This window comes from Rhinatrema bivittatum, chromosome 2 (genome assembly GCF_901001135.1).
Source record: "Rhinatrema bivittatum chromosome 2, aRhiBiv1.1, whole genome shotgun sequence".
NCBI lineage: Eukaryota > Metazoa > Chordata > Amphibia > Gymnophiona > Rhinatrematidae > Rhinatrema > Rhinatrema bivittatum.
Genome location: NC_042616.1, coordinates 689,932,877 through 689,954,718, shown reverse-complemented (window position 1 = coordinate 689,954,718; position 21,842 = coordinate 689,932,877). Strand labels below are relative to the sequence as shown.

Sequence of the window (21,842 nt, the reverse complement as noted above, 5' to 3'; positions counted from 1 at the left end):
AAGTGTGCTCATATCTCATCTACTCTGTACGATCTACTTTGGCTACCTGTCGAAATGAGAGTCAGGTATAAGGTAGCCTCCTTGGCATTAATAATGGCTAGCTCAGAGAATTTACAGTGGCTCAGTGCTTTGCTTCATGTACGCAATCTGTCCAGTTCGTTGAGATCTTCACGGCGAGGACTCCTTGAGGTTCCTTCATGACGCAATGCGCACCTGGTGCAGACTCGGGAGCGATCTTTTTCTGTTTCCACCCCTGAGTTGTGGAACACTTGGCCATCTGAGCTGCGATTAACAACTTGTGTAAAATCATTTAAAAAGCAGCTGAAAACTTTTCTATTTTGTTTGGCCTCCCCTGGCAGTAATTGTTCTATTTAAAATCCTGGGACATGTTGACCCTGTCGTTTGAGTTTTTTGTCATTTGTGTACTTCATTGACAGGTGCTATATCATTTGAAATTATGGAGACTTGTTTCCATTGACGCCTGACTTTGACTATATCTGTTCGTTTGTTTTGCTTTTACTTTGTGATTGTTATGTTGTAAGCCACTCTCAGCTTTTGGTGGCATATAAATATTTAAAATAAATAAAAACAAACTAAATAAATATGTACAAAGTACAAACAGTCCAGAAATAAAGTACAGATATTTAAAAATCTTCATGAAATTGCTTCCTCAATCACAGTCTTAAGCAACATAAGGCTCTTTAAGCATTGTCACCCTGCATCTTGTCCCACAGGTTTATGAACATAAGAACATAAAAAATTGCCATGCTGGGTCAGACCAAGGGTCCATCAAGCCCAGCATCCTGTTTCCAACAGAGGCCAAACCAGGCCACAAGAACCTGGCAATTACCCAAACACTAAGAAGATCCCATGCTACTGATGCAATTAATAGCAGTGGCTATTCCCTAAGTAAAATTGATTAATAGCTGTTAATGGACTTCTCCTCCAAGAACTTATCCAAACCTTTTCTGAACCCAGCTACACTAACTGCACTAACCACATCCTCTGGCAACAAATTCCAGAGCTTTATTGTGCGTTGAGTTTTCTGTTGAATCACACAGGAAAAACTTGTAGAATTTCTCTTGAACTTGCTCTCAGTACTCATGCTCAATAGGCTGGCCCACAGAAAATCATCCCCCTTTTTTTGCTGATGGAAAGACATTCCTGATACAACCTCTTGACTCTCAACAGAAGGGTTCTCTCCTTTCCAGGCATGGGAAAGGCAGGCTAGGACAACTTTACCTTGTTGCTACTTCCTTTCTCTCAGCTTCATCAAAGAGCTTCTCTCTCTCTCAGCACAACTCCTCCCAGGCTCCCACTCACAACTCCCTCGTCACACCAACTCCAATTCCGCCCTAATAGACCTCCTCGGGGAGGAACAGGGGGGGAAGGGTAGGAAGAATCATCCTGTCATTCACCAAAACACAACCACCCCCTCTGGACTGCATGGGACATTCTCGCTGATATGCACTGTACACTATTATCCCATAGTAGGGCCTAAGCAGCCCTACATAAACATAGTCACCTATAGGATCGATGGCTAGCAGCACGTTCCTGACACTCCGACTGCATGAAAACTTCAAAAGGGAGCATGAGAGAGGGGACAAAATTATTATTATTCCTCAGTTCAGAGATAGAGTGGTTTTCCTAAAATCATGGCAAGTTAGCAGAAGAGGAAAAGTTCAGATTCACATCCTTGCTCTTCTCTGGGTCTGAACAGTAGGATACCCATTTAATCTTCTGCAAACAAGTTAAAAAGACTTCTAATTGAATACAGCTGGGTAAGCCTCCACAGGCTTGAGCTAAATAGCTAACAGATGGCAATGCAAGCCTGCACCATAACTTCTCCTCATTTCTTTGCTACCGTTTCCTCATTCTGACAACCACCTAGTCACTGCCATTTCCCTTGGACTCTTTCACCTCTACCCCCAAAGCCATCCTCTTCTACCCCCATTTAAAAAATGTCCTACCTAACAAATTCTTAAGGGGACCCTTTAATCGTGTAGGAGCCCTATAGTTTAAAGTCACTGGTCTGAAAAGTTCCTGCCCCTGCTCGTCAGGTTAGTGTAGGTAAGAGTGGTCAGAGAGGTTTGGCTCTCCCCGATGGAAGGTAAATTGGATTGATAAAGCTCCTGCACCCATATGATGCAGGAGGAACTGGGGTAGGGGAGTTCTAGAGGAATCAGCCTGAGCCTCACATGGGCATCTGTGCCATTTCTTGCAGGGCGGGGTAGAGGAGTTTTTTGGGAGGGCTAAATAGCTGGGTAGAGTCTGAGGAAGGTTGAAATAGTATGAGCTGGAGAAATAGGTTTGATTGTGTGGGGATAGCTGTTGACGGTTGGCTTTTCAGGGTCAGGCTGTTTGGGTTGGGAAAGCCCTCAGCTTGGCAAAAGAAGGGAGAGACCCTGTGCTGCCAGTTCTTGGTGATAGGCTGGAGGGAAAGAGAGGAAAACAGAATGAGTTTTGTCATTTTTCCTAGGCTGAAAGCGAGGATTTGGGCTGGTTTGACCTGCACCTTCTGGGAGGCTGTCATCCCCTTTCCAGAGGGTGCAGGAAGGGGGTTACTTTGACCCAGTGCCCAGCTGGTGAAACCCTTTGTGGAATTTGTTTGCTATCCTGTGGGAAGGGAGGTGTTTTTGCTGCCTCCCCGTTCTTTTCCAAGTGAGAGAGCTATTTTTCAAAGAGGAGTTTGGAGAAAAAAAAACCCATCAGGAGACCCCAACCGGAGTTTCCATCCTGGGACATGGGACACAGGCAGGTGAAGATCGGGAGTGATCTTCTGGAGTCAGGTGCTGCTGGGAAAAGGGACATCCACCCTGGTTAGGACACTCCAGCTCCTTGGGACAGACATTCATTCCACACCATGGATGGATTACAAGTTTCTGTAAAAAGGGGCACTTCATAGAAGGATACATAATTTAAACTTGTATTGCATCAAAGGCAAGGAATCTGGATGTATTTGAATATTGTATTTATACACTTTATTGATTTTCCTCCAATCAGTATCAGTAAACATTATTTTGAATCCCCATCCGGCGAGTCCTGCCTGTTCTGTCCAGTTACCTTTCCCAAAGAGCTAGAGTAACACACTCACACACATACAAGGTTTCCCCTGCCTGGGCCACGACGGTTATCCTTCAACCCCACAGAAAGAATCCCCACCCCGGGAGAAAAAAGGAAAAGACAGAAGAGCTAGCTCATATAAAGATATTCTTTTATAGCCCTTTGGAATCAGCACTAGTCCCCAAAAAAAGGGTTACATAAAAAAGGAAAAAAAAGACTTGAACTGGTATTGGACCGATGATTAAAGATAAAGCAAAGAAGGTTTAAACTGCTAATGCTTATTATGATGATCCAAATATAATGTAGGACTGTATTTATTTATATATTGAGTTTGTGCTCAGTCTACAATTGTTTGGACACTTTTATTGTTGGACATTATCTAAGGGTGACACCTAGTGGCCAGATTCCGGGCTCATGTTTGCAAGGTTTCAGAAAAAGCCCTGTGCATGGCATCTGACCCAGGACCATTACTGCGAGGGCCAGTCTAGGTATATTGGAGGTAGGGGATAAAAATAAGGGGAAAATCCCCAGATAGCTGTGAATGCAGGCTCGTGGTGCCAAATCCCAGCCCTGGGACTGCTTGAGCTAGAAGCCCAAAAGAGCAAGATATTCGTTATAATAATAAACCATATGTAGTTGCAAACAGAAGTATAATAAAACTGCAATAATATTTCCAAATTACGTCCTCCCAGATCCAGCCAATTATTTGAAAATAAATATCTTCAATGATCTTTACAAAATGTCAATAAAAAAATGACACTACAATATACAACTTAAATATCCAGAGAGCGCGGATCACAACCACCTAGGTTTACATACCTCCCTTGGATTATATCTGTAAAAGGCTTCCTTACCCTAAAGACATTTGGGTAATTGTTTTGAATTTTTCCTTTGTATAACTGTTCTAAATATTTTGAAACCATAAATCTAGAGTCAGTACAATTGATGTTCCAATGATTAGCAATATTTTGTTTCACGTCAGCTAAAAGGTGATAGGTGTTCAACTAATTGTAGCCCCTGTCCTGGTCAGCTCTTGGGCATGGGGGCACCTGTGGAAGCCCACAGAACACACAAGGCCCTATGGCTGCCTGGGGTTCCCATACAGTGGGGAGAAGATTGTTTTCAAGGCCCTTTGGGTTTTGTCTCTCTCTGGGGCTCTTTTGTACACCAGTCGCACCAAAAATCCCACCTATCCACTCCAATTCTGCTGTTCAAATAAAAGTTTTTACAGCAAACTGGTGGCAGGAAAACAAAGTCCAAAACACAGTACACCAGATTGTGATGCACTGCAGCCAGCACAGTCCAAAATACAAAAAACAGATCTCAGTCTTTATCATACACTACTTCCCACAAAGGCAAGCTCTATGGGACAACTACCCTTCCACCCTGATCCCTCCCAGGACCTTTTGGGAATTGCAGATCTTCTCACCTCTTGGGTGAGCTTCTATGGATATTCCCAGAAAAGCCCATTCTCCCTTAGGCCTCCCTGGTGCACTCATCCAAGAGACTTACACTACACTCTGGGCCTTGGAGGTCTATCCTCCCCTCCCTGAATTTGAAAAATCCATTCCAGGGTTTGGGAGGTTTGTGCATGGACTAAGCCCTGATACTGAGTTTACACCTAGAAGAGGGGCTACACAATCTTCAGTATGTGTGCCAAATGTCAACCCTTTATTCCGTTGAGAAATGGCAAAAATAACATGCTGAGCATGAGATCTGAAAATTCAGCGAAGCTTATCTAAATAGGTCTGCCACTGAATATATCCAAAGTAATTGTATCCAGCTAACTTTAAGAGGGCTTTTCTCTCTGACCAGACTAATGCACATACATTTTATCCGGACCAGGTTGAATATCAGTGCTGACCAGCTAAAGTTTACTGTGCCCCTGGAATGCCTCCAGTCCCGCCTCTTTCTATGGCTATACATTTTGTCCAGGGGAGGGGGGAGGGTTTATAGAGGTAGAAATAGATACACAGTAGATGGTGTCATACTTTAGAAGCACAAGACATTTTCAAGGACAAAAGAATACTATATAATATGGAAGATAATTTCCAAAGCACATTATTATATTCTCTTTGAAACTGAATGTAAAGTACACATGCTAAAACACTCATGTACTTTGCATTTGCTCTTTTGTGTAGGCAGTTGAGGTAAAAAAGTGCACGCACGTGACATTTTCACAAGCACGCACACTATTTTCCTCCCCAAACTTAAACATGCCTCTCAGAACGGCCCAGTTCTGACCCAACCATGCCTCCAGAAATGCCCATTTTTGGGTGAATTTTAAAAGCCCTACCAGTGCCAAAGCCAGGAGATATGCGCAGAAGTCGGGCCGGCGCGCACCGTGCGAATTTTAATAAGTGCCCGTGTACACGTGCATCTCCAAGTATGCACACAAAATTCTTTTTACGGAAAAGGGGCGGGGAATGGATATGGTTTGGGCAGAGCATGGGTATTCCAGGATTTATGAATGAAACCAGCGTGTAAATACTTATGCACACAAGCGAGCACCAGGATCCCAAACGCAGAACTTTGCTTCTGCTATGGATGGTGTGTAAGTCCTAAAACAAAAAACATAGGCCAATCAGTGGAGTTTTAAGGGTCGGGGCTAACAGGGTAAAAGGGAGGCTAATTAACTAGGGTGGTTAGGAAGTCCTATCCTTTACCTGGGAAACTGGGAACAAACTGGGGAACTGATAATTCCATTGGCACGCGTATCTACTAAAATTCCCCCACTTACACGGTAGAGGTAGCATTAGGTGCACATTTAATTTATTTTATTTATTTATTATTTTTATATACCGACATTCGATCTGAGATATCACATTGGTTTACATTCAGGTACTGTAGGTATTTCTCTATGCCCAGAGGGCTTACAATAAGTTTTGTACCTGAGGCAAAGGAGGGTAAAGTGACTTGCCCAAGGTCACAAGGAGCGCAAGTCCATATAAAATTGTGTGCATATGTACACATGTACAGCCTATTTTGTACCACACACACATAGACATGTGTATGCTATAATATGGTTGTGTCCTTTGGCATGAGCTGCCATACGCGCATGCACATGCACCCGTGCGCCTATTTCAAACTTATCGTCCCTATGAGAGGATAAATATATCTGCTTAGTGAAACTAGATGGTTGTATTTAGCCAATTAGTGGTGGTAAATGTTCAAAATTTCAACTTTAAGTATATAAGTCCATGGTGAAGTTGTTGCGCCGGAGATGGACCCTTGGGCCGAGGTGGGGTTGACACAACCCGTAGGAAGGATCCTACAGGTCCCCACCGTTGGCAGGTGGAGTGGGCTGAAGGACGGAGGCCAGCTGGCGCTTCACCAATACGAGCCCTCGTTCCCTGCGGTTTGAGCCTTTGGGTGCCGGGGCCAGCTGGACTTATGTGGGCCTCCGTATGTCGTCGTCGATGGAAGGATCAAGGAAGGATCAAGGATCAGAGGCAGCAACAGAGGAGGAAGAAGTCGGTACTGGATGAGGCAGAGTCCCAGAGCAAGAGCAAGAACAGGCCGAAGCCTGAATAGGCCAAGTCTAGGACGTAGACTGAAGAGGCATCATAGGGCAAGCTGGAGTCAGGCCGGCGGCAATCTGGAAGCAGTGGCAAGCAAGGCTGAGGTCTGGATGAGGAGAGAGTCAAGAATGTAGCCAAGCAATGTAGAGGTCTGGGTCTGGAGAGAGGCAACAGAGTAGTTAAGCAATGCAGAGGTCTGGGTCTGGAGAGAGGCAACGTAGTCAGGCAATGCAGAGGTCTGGGTCTGGAGAGAGGCAACGGAGTAATCAGGCAATGCAGAAGTCTGGGTCTGGAGAGAGGCAACGGAGTAGTCAGGCAATGCAGAGGTCTGGGTCTGGAGAGAGGCAACGGAGTAGTCAGGCAAAGCAGAGGTCCGGGCTTGGAGAGAGTCAACGGCATGGTCAGGCAAAGCAGAGGTCCGGGCTTGGAGAGAGTCAACGGCGTCGTCAGGCAAAGCAGAGGTCCAGGCTTGGAGAGAGTCAACGGCATGAAATCAAGCAGAAATCAAGGTCCGAGGAAGCAATCTAAGGATAGGTTGAGGATCAGGAACACAGGAACGAGGAAAATGGAAACAGGAGTCAACAAGGATCAGGAACCAGGAACAAAGGAGAATCACCAGGAGGCAATGAGTACACGACCAGCGTGGAGACCTGTTACAAAGGCAATCCTAGGGAGTGGAGTCTGGGCTTAAGTACCGGAGCTCCGCTGATGTCATCATCCGAGGCCGCGGCTCGGTTCCCACCGCGGGTCCTACTTAAAACACAGTGATGCACGTTCGTGCCTAGGGAAGGGTGCGGCGCTGAGTGGCTGCATCTCTCCATGTGCCACGCGAAGAGGCCCAACGCAGAGCATAAGGACCTGTAGCTGAGCTGGAGGCACCAGGGGCGGCCCGAGGATGGAGCCGGCGGCGTACCGCCGCCAGGGACAAAAGACCAAGCACTGGATTCACTTGAGAGAGGTGAGGGGCCGAGCCGCGGCTCTGCCACAGCCGGTACGCGTATCAGTACCCGCCCTTTACCCCCCCCCCCCCCCCTTGGAGGTCTGGGTTTGCCCGGATGGGCACGATGAAATTGCAGGAGGAGGGTTTTATCCAGGATGTTACGAGCTGGCTCCCACAAATTTTCTTCAGTGCCGTAACCCTCCCAGGAAAGGAGGTATTCCCACTAGCGGCTTCTACAGCGAACATCAAGACTTCATGAACCTAGATTATCATGTACTAAAGTGTGCCTTTTTGTAAACACACTATTGGTTTTCATGTGATATTTTTCTACCCCTACAAATAAGCCTGTTAGAAAAATATTGTGTAAAGTTTTGCTACAGGAAATTTGGCAAAAAAAAACCCCCACAGTATAATAGCAAATCCATCAAAAGGGTGAATAAAATACAAAACTCAAAGAGAAAAAGAATCTACCTTATTATAATAGCCACCTTATTTAATCATGCAAATATAATTTGTAAAGTATGTATTGAAACAGACATTCATACATGAATAAATTGGCTCAGTGATTTGCACTGTGCTTTAGTTTGCTCACCACTATAAATTGTTTGGATTTCATCCACTACACAGCCTTATTCCACCTTCATGATACCTCCTCACCAGCAAAGGCTCTCGGGATACCTCATCTCTAGTCTTGTCAAGATCCTCTTCGCTGCCCTTGCCATGCCCAGTCCCAGCCCTATGTAACCCCGCCTTGCATGTTTCTCCTTTTCTTTTCATGATGTCACTTCTGGCTCCTTGACCTGACCCTTGTTCTTGCCTTGCCTTGTGGCCTACGGCCTTCTAGAGCTTTGCCTTGCCTTGCTTTGTGACCTAAGGGCTTTCTAGTTTTTCCTTATGGCCTTCAGGCCTTCTTGCCCTGTTGCTTGTGGCCTTCGGCCTTCTAGTTTCTTGCCTTGCCTTGAGGCCCTCGGATCTATCTTGCCTTGTTCCCTGTCTTGAGGCCTCTGGCTTATTCTCTCTTGTATCCTGCCTTGGGGCCTTCAGGCCTATTCTGTGTGTTCCAAGCTGTGCTGCCTTTGGACTTCTGTATTCTTTGTTCTGTGTTTCCATTGCCTGCCTTGTCTAAGTCCTGCCCTAGTCTGTCTTGTTGGTCTTGCCCTGTCTGTTCCAGTATCCTGTCCTGCCTGTACTAGAATCCTGTCCTTGCCTCACCTTAACTGTGTCTTGTCTAGTTCCAGGTCCTGCTTAGTATCCAGCCTTGCCTTGTCCTGCCTGCCTTCCTTGTCCTGCCTGCCAAGCCTACCTGCTTTGTCTTACCTGCCAACCCTGCCTTGTCCAAGCTTTGCCTGCCTGGCCTTGCCTGTCTAGCCTTGCCCTGCCTACTCATGTTCCTACCTGTGTGGACTCACCACTAAGATATACTGCCGCTGCAGAGACCCACTGGCTCCCAGAATCCAAGGGCTCAACCTATGGGGGAGGGGGCTGGCTAGGCAGAAGACCGGCCCTTGTCTTGTCCCAAGTCCTGCCCTGCAGTCCCGTGCCACTCTCCAGGTGGGTTTCCCACACTCCGGGGCCCATAGCATAAATCATTTGTCTCAAACAAAGGCAAAGTGCAATTCAGTGATCCAGTTTGTTCATGTACGAATATCCCTTTAAATACATCATTTAAGAATTGTATTTGTACACTTTAATAAGGTGGCTATTATAATAAAGTAGATTATTTTTCTTTTAAAAAACTAAATAAATAACTATTCTTCTTTGAATTGTAGGTTGTTTTTTTTTGTTTTTTTTTGCAAAATCAAGATGGTGATGCAAACTTTGCACATAGTTTTGTTATGCCAAAATAGTTAATGTGCTGCTTTATATGACTATTAATCTTGATACATTTTTTCATGCATAGAACTACGTGCAAAATGTTCCTCTTTACAAAGTAGAAAAACTTTGCAAATGCCATTAACTGCAATTAGTGGGTGCTTTTGCAAATCACGCATGCTATTTGCTATTTTTGTGCATAAAGCAGCATTTGCATAGTTTTTCTCAGACTACTACATTGATTTCCATGTTAGGTATTTTCCCACACATCCTGGCATATTGTGTATATGGACACAGCTGTATGGTATTATACATTTAGCATGATTTGTAAATTGCTGGTCAAAGCCAACTTTGAAGAGAGCAGATGCTTTTCTGCTCCCCAGGGCTCATGAAAGCAGTTGGAGTCCACTGCTCAGAGAGCAGTCATGTACAGAAATAATTACAGATCTACATATAACTGATCAGCCCGCATTCCATGCACAGTTCAGTTTTGAGCAGATAAAAGGATGTGAAAGGTGAAAACACAATTTCTTTTTGCCTTCCTACTCTGTACCTGTTCAGAGCTGGCAGTTATAGGCCACCTGAGGACAATCCAGATGACGCTTTCTAGAAGAGGTGGAACAGTAAGAGAGCCGAGGTAAGTCCAGTAATCCAGTGATGGAGGAAACAGAGAGGAGGGGTCGAAATTTGTGAAGGTAGCTTGTGAGCCCTGAAAACAAAAAGAATGTTTTATAAATTAATAACCTTCCTAAAGCCAAACAGAATATGTCTTTAAAAAAAAATACAGCAATAATAGGCGGGAGCAGAGATGAAGACCCCAATTAGAATAAATCAGAAAAAGTAAGGGTATCACAGATGAAACATATCACTGTGAAAGTCTAATAGAAGGTTTATATTTTAATTTGTACCAGAGATATGATCACATATTAAATGAAAGTCAAGTTCTAAAAGGTTGCTAGCTGAAGTTCCCAACCCAGACACGAGCCATGTTTTGCCACAGCGCTGTCTCAAAGGGGGGGGAAACAACCATCTACAAGACAAAAAAGAAAACAGTGAAGAAAAGGCAAAAGAGATCCCATAACAAATATATTCCTATTCTGTTCCTAATCATGGCTGGGTGTTAGGGGTTAGGTAATCACAGCCCCACCGTGGTGTCTGGGACCTTTTTCTCGGCAGAATACTGCAGAGGTTTGCCATTGTCATCTGCAGGCCACAGGGCCAGATCTTCCCTGTGGACCCCAGTTCAAGTATTAACCAATGCCTGGCTTTATAAGTTCAGGATTTCCCAAACCAGGACTTCTGGAAGGCCAAGATCCATCACGCTACTGCTAATAATGGACATTGTCAAGTGCTAAAGTGTCTTGGGAAATATACCGTACCCCTTTTTCCTGCCATTTTCCACCCCCAGCAGTTACAATGCGCTGGCTCACCTCCAACTCAGAAATTCCCTTAAACTGCCCTAATTGGCTGTAATCCTGTTTCTCAGAATTCATTAATTAAAGGATTGCGATCATGATGCTTGGGAGGAATGGACAGCAGAACTGATGCTCAGCTTCATGTGTTTCTCCTCTCTCTCTCTCTCTCTCTCTCTCTCTTTACCTTTGTTTTAATGGCATCCAGAGCACGAATAACTTTCTGAAGCTGTGGGTTATGTTCACCAACCTGTAATGTGAGTAGACATGGTCATGTGTCAACTTCATTTTTTTGATGGAGAAGATTATATGTACAGTATCAGTGTCTGCTTTTCCCATGAACATTAGATCCAGATTACTGATAGTGAATAAATGAAAAGAACACAGGAGCCAATGTCCCAGTAATTGCAAAGGAATTCTCATCTAACTCACAAATTGTCCTCTTTAACTCAGGTTTCAGGGGATGGATTCTGAACTTGGGCTGCTGTCTTTTGCTTTATTCTTAAGATGTTTTTTTTAAAAAATTAATGGAATGGTGTGAGGGAAGAGGGGTTAAAAAGTCCAGCTCTTTGGGTCTTCTGCTTCGATTTTCTTTCTTTTTCTTTTTACCTTTTCTGCACACTTCTCAGTTGGCTTTTTCAGCAGGACCTCTTATAGGAAAAGGCTACACAACAAGCAGAGAAACTTCTGTTCAAAGTACATGGGAAGATCAGAAGTTTGCACAAAAATACAATAAATTCTAGAGTAAATGAATTTATTTGGCGTCTGCATCATGTCTCCCAGGACCTGCATTGGAAATAAAATAAAGCAATCAAATTTCCTAATCTCACCTTCACAAGCACACCCACTACTGCTAATCCATCTGGCTGCTGAGCAGCATCAACAAAACTGGGATATTTCCCTGCATTCCAGTGAACCACATGCAACTGCAAGGGAACAAAAGCATAATTACTATAATTTAGGGATTATATATACAATTTATAGAATACCAGTCAAAGATTTCTGTACTTTCGGGTTACATACAGTGTTTTACAAATAGGGACGTGCAGGGGTAAATTTGTTTCATTTTTCAGTTCGTTTTGGGAGTTTTTTCCCCCACAAATTTTGATTCATGAAATGTTTGATTTGTTTGTTTAAAAAAAAAGAATCACATAAAAAAAAAAAACAGGGCCTCCTGACCCCACCACCCATCTGTTCCACCCAGAAAAATGCCAGGGCCAGGATCCCACTCAGCTCCCACTTATCCAGTCCAGTGGGGATTCACTGGTGAGGCCTAGGCCCAAGCCGAAGCTTTGGCCTTGCATAGGCCAAAGGCACAGTAGGTCAATGCATCCTTGGCCTAGGCTCTAAGCAAGGCTGAGGCTTGGAGGCTTGGTCCTGATGCTTCAGCCTAGGCCCAATGCCAGAGCCTAAACTGGTTGCTGGTGACTTAGCCTCAGCCGGAGGCCAGGCTAAGGCACCAGCCGGAGACCACGCCTGACGCCAAGGCTTGACCTGGAGGCCAGGTCCCAATGCCTGGACCTTGGCTAAGCCAGGGTCCCTGACTCCATGGCCCAGCCCAGAGGACATGTCTTGATGCTGGGGCCTTGGCCTGGACCCAGACCCAATGCTGGTGCCCTGACCTGGAGGCTGGATCCCAGCACCTGGGCCTCAGCCTGGACCCAGACCCCAATGCTTGGTGCCTGACCTGGAGGCTGGATCCCAGCACCTGGGCCTCGGCCTGGACCCAGACCCAATGCTGGGGCCTGACACTGGAGGCTGGAATCCCAGCACCTGGGCCTCGGCCTGGACCCAGACCCAATGCTGGTGCCTGACCTGGAGGCTGGATCCCAGCACCTGGGCCTCGGCCTGGACCCAGACCCAATGCTGGTGCCTGACCTGGAGGCTGGATCCCAGCACCTGGGCCTCAGCCTGGACCCAGACCCAATGCTGGGGCCTGACCTGGAGCTGGATCCCAGCACCTGGGCCTCGGCCTGGACCCAGACCCAATGCCTGGTGCCTGACCTGGAGGCTGGATCCCAGCACCATGGGCCTCAGCCTGGACCCAGACCCAATGCTGGTGCCTGACTGGAGGCTGGATCCCAGCACCTGGGCCCTCAGCCTGGACCCAGACCCAATTCGGGGCCTGACCCAGATGCCAGGTTTTAACCCCAGGGCCTTGGCCTAAGCCAGAGCCCAGGCCCAAGCCCGATGCTGCGGCCCAGACCAGAGGCTGGGTCCTGATGTCAGGGCTTGTGTGGACTGAGGCTCAACACCAGGGCCGGACCCAGAGGCTGAGTGCCAATGCCTGGGCCCTGGCCTAGTCCAGGGTCCGGGTCCAAGTCCCACACCACATCTCAGCCTGGAGGCCGGGTCCTGACCTCCGGGACCTCAGCCAGCACCCAGGCCAATGATAGGGCCTGGCCTGGAGGCCAGGTCCCAATGCCTGGGCCTCAGCCTAGGGTCAGGTCCAGACTTGGAGCTCAGGCCTTAAGAAAGTTGGCCGGTAAGCAGCTTCCTTAGTTTTGGCAGTCACTGCCACAATGTAGATTTTGTAGAATGCCTTACTTCTGCTGCAAATTTCTGTCCATCCACAGTGTGCTCAGAGCCATGATCATCAGTGGGGCCCCAGTGGAAGTGAAACTGTCTCAGCCTATATGTGCTTGTGAGTGGTCCGGCTCTCAATGCTGTAAGCCAGTAAAATCAGACATTGTAAATTTCAAAGTATAACATGAGCTTTTACATATCTACAATAATGTAGGGCCCTATTTGACACTGCCTGAGCCAGCATAAACATGATACTGTGCAGGTTGTCTTCCCTACATGTGTATATCCTTACATTGACCCATTGGGTATAGGTTACTTTTCCACATTGGATTAGGTGTACAGAATTTTCTCCATTGTACATATAAAATTTTATGCTTAGCAGATGACTCGAATTTATTAAGTGCTTCCTGAGCTCTAAAACAAACACACCACAGAAATACAAAGGAAAAGAAATTAAAAAGAGCTTATCGATTTTAAGATCCAATTCCTAACATAAGAACATGCATAGTGGGTCAGAAAAAAGGGTCCATCAAGCACTGTTTCCAACAGTGGCCAATCCAGGCTATAAGTACCTGGCAAGTACCCAAAAACTAAGTCTACCCTATGCTACTGATGCTAGTAATAGCAATGGCTATTTTCTAATTCAACTTGATTAATAGCAGGTAATGGATTTTTCTACCAAGAACTTATCCAAACCTTTTTTAAACCCAGCTACAATAACTGCACCATATCCCCTGGCAATAAATTCCAGAGTTTAATTGTGCATTGAATGAAAAAGAACCTAAATGTGCTACATGCTATCTTCATAGAGTGCCCCCTAGTCCTTCTATTATCCAAAAGAGTAAATAACTGATTCATATTTACCCATTCTAGACCTCTCATGATTTAAACACCTCTATCATATTCCCCATCAGCCGTCTCTTCTCCAAGCTGAACAGTCCTAACCTCTTTAGTCTTTCCTCATAGTCTTTCCTCATTTTGGTTGCCCTTCCCTGTACCTTCACCATCGCAATTATATCTTTTTTTAGATGCGGCGATCAGAATTGTATAGAGTATTCAAGGTGCGGTCTCACCATGGAGCAATACAGAGACATTATGACATTTTTCGTTTTGTTCACCATTTCCTTTCTAATAATTCCCAACATTCTGTTTGCTTGTTTGACTGCTGCAGCACACTGAGCTGATGATTACAATGTGTTATCCACTATGATGCCTAGATCTCTTTCCTGAGTGGTAGCTTCTAATATGGAATCTAACATCGTGTAACTATAGCATGGTTTATTTTTCCCTATATGTACCTTGCACTTATCCACATTGAATTTCATCTGCCATTTGGATACCCAATTTTCCTGCTCTTTGGGTTAGCAGGATCTTAAAGTGCACCCTAGATGAAGCTGTTTTTCTACCTCTCTGGCCTTCTTTTGCCATGTAGTTACTGGGTGGTATGATTCAGAATCCAAATAAATTCAGAGTCCCCAGGAGGAAGGAGTCCCAATCATTGCATGAGAGTGATTCCTACTACCAAAATCAAAATGTACCACGTTCAAGAGGGAACTGTGGTTTATGCATTTTTCATTCTAAGGATGGGCCACCTCTGTGGCTTTGCTAGAAGGGGATGAAGGAGAGGGAATAAACATAAGGGAAAGCCCTTTATACCATTATATAGTTCCAAGTTTGGGGCCAGGATTGAGTGAGAAGCCCAAAGAAGCAGGAGGAAGAAATCAGAGAGGAACCAGCATATCCCCAAGTCCCTGAAGATATAGAAGAATTTATTAATCCAGTGGTTCCCAAGCCCCTCCTCGGAGACCCCCACTCAGTCAGGTTTTCAGACTAACAACATTAAATATGTATAAGATATATATACCATGCACCACCTTCATTGTATGCAAATGTTTCTCATGCATCTTTATTGGGGATATCCTGAAAACCCATCTAGTTAGAGGTCAATGAGAACATATGTGGGAACTATTTTACTAACCTGATTGCTACCAACTAGATAAAGTTCAACGAAAACATAAGAACATAAGAATAGAAGACTTTCCATACTGGGTCAGAGCAAGTCCCTCAAGCCCAGTATCCTGTTTCCAACAGTGGCCAAGCCAGGCCACAAGTACCTGGGAGGATCCTAAGGGGTAGATAGAATCCAAGCAGTGGATTTCTAACAACTCCACCTTAATAATGGTTAATGGACTTTTCCTCCAAGAACTTGTCCAAACCTTTTTAAATGCAGCTACATTTCACCATATCCTCTGGCAATGATGAGCTGAGTAAAAAAATAATTTTCTCTTATTAGTTTTAAATATATTACCTAGCAACTTCATTGTGTGTTCCCTGGTCTTTGTATCAGTATTTACTGTATTTACTGATTGTTAGCTATGCATCTATTTATAAAAAATGATAAAAATATATTCTCTTCTGTTTCACCTGTTTTTCAGAGACTTATGGAGAAGAGAAGAGTGTCTTGTGTACAGAAAAGGCTGTCGTACATGATGGAAGAATATTTTTGCTCAGGCAAAATTTGTATGTTTATATGTATTTTTTTGCTGCTATCAACTAATCTTAGACATAATCCAGTAAGCTGGATCTAGAAGGATCAACAGTATTCAGTGCTGGGCTTGTATAAATAAACCATTGCATACAAATCTTGGGTTATATACGAATCATACATTATTAAACAAAGTTTGCAATAAATCTTTATCAAATATATTTTTCATTTCTTTAAGTTTCCATTATGATATTTCCATACAGCTAATGTAGGAAAACTTCCAAATCCCATATTAGATCAGAGACATTAAGTCAATGGCATATCATAAATGTGCTTATAGATAAGTAAGTCTGAATTAGCATCATAAAAGGAAAGTGGTATAGCACAGCTGGATCTTGTCTGCTCTATTTCATGCAACATTCCAAATACATTACACAAGAAAACAGATATCATGTTTTCAACTGGTGAAAAGACAACAGTACATAAGCAAAAAAAGCAATCTTTTTTTTTAGTAGTTCTTTATTCCTTGGAGAGGCTAAAGGTTGGACATCAGAGGGTTTACTGTCATTCAAATCATTCTACAAGATTTATTTTATCCCTGGTTGCTTCCATTTGATAGTTTATTACAGTACAGATGAAATAATCATTCTTACAATGCTTTCTGAACAGAATAATTATGCCACATGCCAGAGCTAGAATATTCTATTCCACCCAAATGTTGAAAAATACAGCCAAAGCTGCATATTCTATAGATAGTCAATGGTCAAACAAAGTGCAGAATGTTTCAAAACACATATAGAAAAGGTTCACAGAATAGTAACGTCATTAATATCATAAAGTACTTATCCATACTATGCTATCTGAATAAAGCCAAAAATGGAGACAATCTAGTAATTTATCTCATTGCCACCATTAATATCTGCTTAATAAATATTTATAACTACTTACCAGTATGTTATTTGTTTAAAAAGTCATAGAATTTGTGGACTTTTTGGAGACCTATGCAAGCTTACACTACGGATCTCGGGGCTGGTGCACACTTCCCTCCAGCTATGCATATATTTCCATGACTGCACTGACAGATTAAATTATCAAACTATGTTGCTCTTTAATGCCAATAAATCTTAAATGAACTGTGGCTAATGACTTATAAACACAACTTCTAGAGCTGATATCAACACATATGCATATAAAATATCAGTATTCATAATTCACAAAAAAAGCAATAATATAAATCACATCAGAGTATTAAATATATGAGGTCAATATTCAGAGGCATTTAGTCTGAAAACTCACAAGTTATCCAGCTAAATGCCAACTTTTGAATATTTTGGGCACTTATCTAGTTAAATTATAGACAGATAACTCATTATCTGTTTAAAATTTAGCCAGATAATCTAGGGGCATTCCAGGGCAGCATAAATTGGTCTGATAAGTTATCTGGCTAATTTCAATATTCACAGTTAGCCAGATAACTTATGTGGGTAACTCTGGTCATGACAAAGAGTAGTCCTAAAGTTTGTTGGGTAAAGTTATCCAGTTAGGGATGTGCAGGGAAAAAAAATTTGTTTTCGTTTTTCAGTTCGTTTTCAGGAGGTTTTTTCCCCCACAAATTTTGGTTTGTGGCTTGCTTGATATGTTTCATTTGTGTAAAAAAAAAAAGAATCAAGCAATTAAAAAAATAACCCCAAAACAGCCAAAAAATCAAAACAATCCCTCCCTCCCACCCTCCCAAGAAAAAGGCTGGGGCCAGGATGGCCCCCGGACCCCACTTACCCGGTCTGATGTGAATCCACCAGCTCAGACTAGGCCGAAGCCTCAGCCTTGCATAGGCCAAGGCCCGACGCTACAGCCTGGCCCAGAAACCGGGTCCTGTTGCCGGAACCTTGACCAGACCTAGACCTAATACCACAACCCGACCCAGAGGCCAGGTCCTGATGCCTCGGCCTGGGCCACGGCCCGAGTCCAAGCTCAAAACCACCCTACCCAGAGGCCGGGTCCCAATGCCAGGGCCCAGGCCCAGGCCTGATGCTACGACCCAACCCGGAAGCCAGGTCCTAATGCTGGTACCTAGGCCCAGACCTAGACCTGACACTGGTGCTTCAGCCAAGAGACCGGGTCCCGACACTTGGGCCTCAGCTCAGGATTAGGCCCAGGCCACGGAACCCAGGCCTGGGAGCTCCTCTTCACATGTCCTCTTCTTTCTTTACTCTGAAGCACAATGACCCTGACCAGTGGTGGCCGTACCAGAGTTAATTAATTCTGACACATTCACCCTAGCAGATGATGCCATTTTGATGTATGGCAATTTTACGGTAATTGCATACATCAAAATGGTGCCATCTGCTGGGTGAATGCCAGGTCCCAACACTGGAACCTCAGCCAGACCCAGGCCCGTTCCCGCAACCTGTCCCAGAGGCCAGGTCCCGATACTGGGGCCTTGGCCTAGACCATGACCCAAGCCCAGGCCCAATGCCTTGACCCGTCCCCGGGGGCCAGGTCCCAACACTGGGGCCTAGGCCTGGACCCATGCCCAATGCAGGGCTTCTGCCAGGAAGTCAGGTCATGACACCTGGGCCTTAGCCCAGGGTCAGGCCCAGTCCTCGAAGCCTAGGCCTGGGAGCTCCTCGTCATGCGTCCTCTTCTTTTTCCCTCCAAAGCACAATGATGGCATCCGCTGGGAGCTGCACCAGATTTAATTAAACTCTGGCGCATTCACCCAGTGCCATTTTGATGTACAGCATTTGGGGGGGGCCCCAATTTGATTTGGGGCCCCCCAAATGAAACAAATTGTCACATTTTGCACTTTTGGTTTACAAATACACATCCTTAATCTGGTTATCTTTAAGATAGCCAACTATATTCAGTATTCAGGATGCACCACTAAATATCCCTTCAAAGTATCTGGATAAGTTTATCAAGCTAACTTTGCAATCCTGGCCAGTGACTGAATAACAGTCTAAAATGCTCTTGTACTAATGTGTCCTTTTTTTGACACTATCATGTTTTCATTTGCTTTTTCTACATATGCAAATATGCCCCATAGAAAAAGAACATGCAAAATATTTCCAAAGAAAAATTTGAGAAAGAAATATGTACATCTCATTCAGGCAAAGGGAATTTTGTGTATAGTCAAACTACACAAAAAAAGTTAATGGGCTGTTTTGCATGATTTTACATTACAGCAGTTCATTAACTAGAGAAGGAGTTACATTTGGATATCTGCAGAGCTTTTGATATTGTCTGCCAAAAATAAACTGAACAGCCTGGGGGTGATCCCAAGGTGGTGAACTGGATTAGACAATGTTTAAGTGATAGATAACAGAGGATAATGTTAAATGGAGTTCACTTGGAAAAAGATTAGTGGAGCAAGATTAGTGGAGTGCCTTAGGAATCTGTCATGGGGCAGGTTCTGTTCTATATTTTTTTAACAATATTGCAGAGGTATTAAAAGGAAAAATGTTCCTTTTGCAGATAACACCAATGAGAAGTTATTTAATAAAATGATAAGGGGAATGGAACAGCTCCCCTATGAGGAAAGACTAAAGAGGTTAGGACTTTTCAGCTTGGAGAAGAGACGACTGAGGGGGGATATGATAGAGATGCTTAAAATCATGAGAGGTCTAGAATGGGTAGATGTGAATCGGTTATTTACTCTTTCGGATAATAGAAAGACTAGGGGGGCACTCCTTGAAGTTAGCATGGGGCACATTTAAAACTAATCTGAGAAAGTTCTTTTTTACTCAGCGCACAATTAAACTCTGGAATTTGGTTGCCAGAGGATGTGGTTAGTGCAGTTAGTATAGCTGTGTTTAAAAAAGGATTGGATAAGTTCTTGGAGGAGAAGTCCATTACATGCTATTAATTTCACTTAGAGAATAGCCACTGCCATTAGCAATGGTAACATGGAATAGACTTAGTTTTTGGGTACTTGCCAGGTTCTTATGGTCTGGATTGGCCACTGTTGGAAACAGGATGCTGGACTTGATGGACCCCTTGGTCTGACCCAGTATGGCATTTTCTTATGTTCTTATGTTCTTAATAAAATGTGAGGAGTGGTCAAGAAATTAGCAGTTAAGATTCAGTACAAAAAAGTGCCAAATCATGCACGCAGGGTACAAAAATCTAAAGGAGGTGATGCTTTTATACAGGCTGTTACTGAAACCTAGTCTAGAATATTGTATCCAGTTTTGGAGGCCATTCCTCTGAAAGGATATAGACAGATTAGAGGCTGCCCTAGGGAAAGATTACCAAATGGTGCAGGATCTACTCCAAAATCTATGTAAGATGAGAATGAAGGAATTAAATATGTATAACCTAAAGAGGAAGAGAGATCAGGGAGTGATATGATAGAAACATTCAAATACCTCAAAGATATAAATAATATACAAGAAGTAAACTTTTTTTTTTTAAAGAAAAAAATGCTTTAGAATCTCAGGCATTTCCCTGGGTAAGTGCCAAATAGTAGCCAAACACACTGAATATGGACCACTTAGGTATGAATAAGACTCTCGTTTTTGTGCAAGGTTCAGTACTGAGACTGCCTTTTTATCTTTAATAGATGAGATTCGGAGGAGAACTTTCATAAGGGTACTGATTCAGCCTTTGTTTTATTAGACTTCACTACAGCCTTCAAATATAATAGACTACAGCATTCTGCTTTTTTTAGGTTGCAGGCCTGGCATATTGAAGACAAAGCACTGGGATGGGTGTCCTCCTTTCTGAGTGATAGATACGCAATGGATGTTGGTGGGAGATGATTTTTCTTCTTCCTGGGTCTGATGATCGAACGTTGTAAATATCTCCATTAAAAGGATGCCATTATTTGTGACAATGCCTTAACTGCAATTTTCCAGCTCCCAATGATGCAGTAGTTGGACTAATCAGTACACTAACTTCAAAGACAGAAAGATAGCTATTATTAAAGAGATGTTGCCTAAGAAAGCAGCAAGAAATTTTCAGATTCTTCTGGTGCTCCCAAAGGCAGTTAGTAAAAGGCTAAACCTGATGGGTCAATGATCTTCTTGTAACCTAAAAGGTGAATTTTAAAAGCTGGCACACGCATTAATTAGGGGGATGCACAAATAAGTTGGGCTTGCGTGCGTCGAGCAGATTTTAAAGCCAGCCAGAAACAGCATATGTCCTGCAGTGCGCACATCTCAAAAGTTTTTTTTTAAGGGGTGGGGCTTGTTGGTCTGCGTGGGGTATAGGCATGTCAGGGACTAGCAAAGAGATACACCCGTACATACTTATGCACCCATGCGAATGCCAAGGTCCACTGCCACGTAATTTTACTTCTGCTATGGTTGGCATATAAGTTAAAAAAAAAAATAAAGCCATTTCAGAGGAATTTAAAGAATCTGGGGTAACTGGAGCACCTATTTGTTAACTGGGTGAACTGGTGGATGAACTGGTAACTGGTAATGGCGTAGGCATGTGCCCCTTTTAAAATCCCCTACTTATATGGTAGAAATGGGATTTGTGCACCCATGTGTACACTCACTTAAAATTTGCGACACGTGCATGCAGCCAGGCCAATTATAACATGTGGGCATGTGTGCGCTTGTTATAAAATAACTGAGTCCCCGGGTGCAGGCAGATGCACATACACAAATGTATACTGCGCGCCAGGTGAAAGTTACCATCCCTGAGAATAACTTTTAAACAACACTATGCAGGGGCATATATATACATACATGGGTAAACAAAAATCCACACTAATATTTTATAACCCATATGTATCATATATATGCCCTATTATTATATATACGTATCTCTACCCCGCAACATATGCATCTATGTATCCTTATGCACGAATACGTGCAATGCTTTGAAAGCGAGTATTTCAATGCATTGAGCATACATACTTTTCCTACCTCTTACCTCCCACCCAGTCAATAATACACTATAAACAAGGCTAATATCAATTACACCAGATAATTAGCAGGGTGTAAAAGTACGCAAATAAGTGGCCAAATGTATGCGCGTGTCTTTGAAATTGAGTCTTACATACGCTGCTGTTGACCTTGCCCCGGGATGCCCCTAGGCCACTTCTTTTTACGCACATATATGTGCCAACGAAA

General features: G+C 43.8%; 1 protein-coding gene across 4 annotated transcripts in view; it reads right to left on the bottom strand.

The window, feature by feature from the left end:
• Positions 1–21,842, bottom strand: part of LOC115085495 (carbonic anhydrase 13-like) — a 46,361-nt gene that overhangs the window by 7,512 nt on the left and 17,007 nt on the right. Inside the window, exons 3-7 of one of the 4 annotated variants that reach the window (XM_029591591.1) lie at positions 13,296–13,414; positions 11,579–11,674; positions 10,936–10,998; positions 9,890–10,045; positions 6,993–7,108 (exon numbers count right to left, since the gene is read on the bottom strand). In XM_029591591.1, coding sequence (XP_029447451.1) covers positions 7,064–7,108; positions 9,890–10,045; positions 10,936–10,998; positions 11,579–11,674; positions 13,296–13,414 — 479 coding nt within the window. In that variant the 3' untranslated portion in view covers positions 6,993–7,063. Of the gene's footprint in view, positions 1–6,992; positions 7,109–9,889; positions 10,046–10,935; positions 10,999–11,578; positions 11,675–13,295; positions 13,415–21,842 lie in introns of those variants that run through there. The other 3 variants (XM_029591589.1, XM_029591590.1, XM_029591592.1) reach the window with 3 other exon arrangements.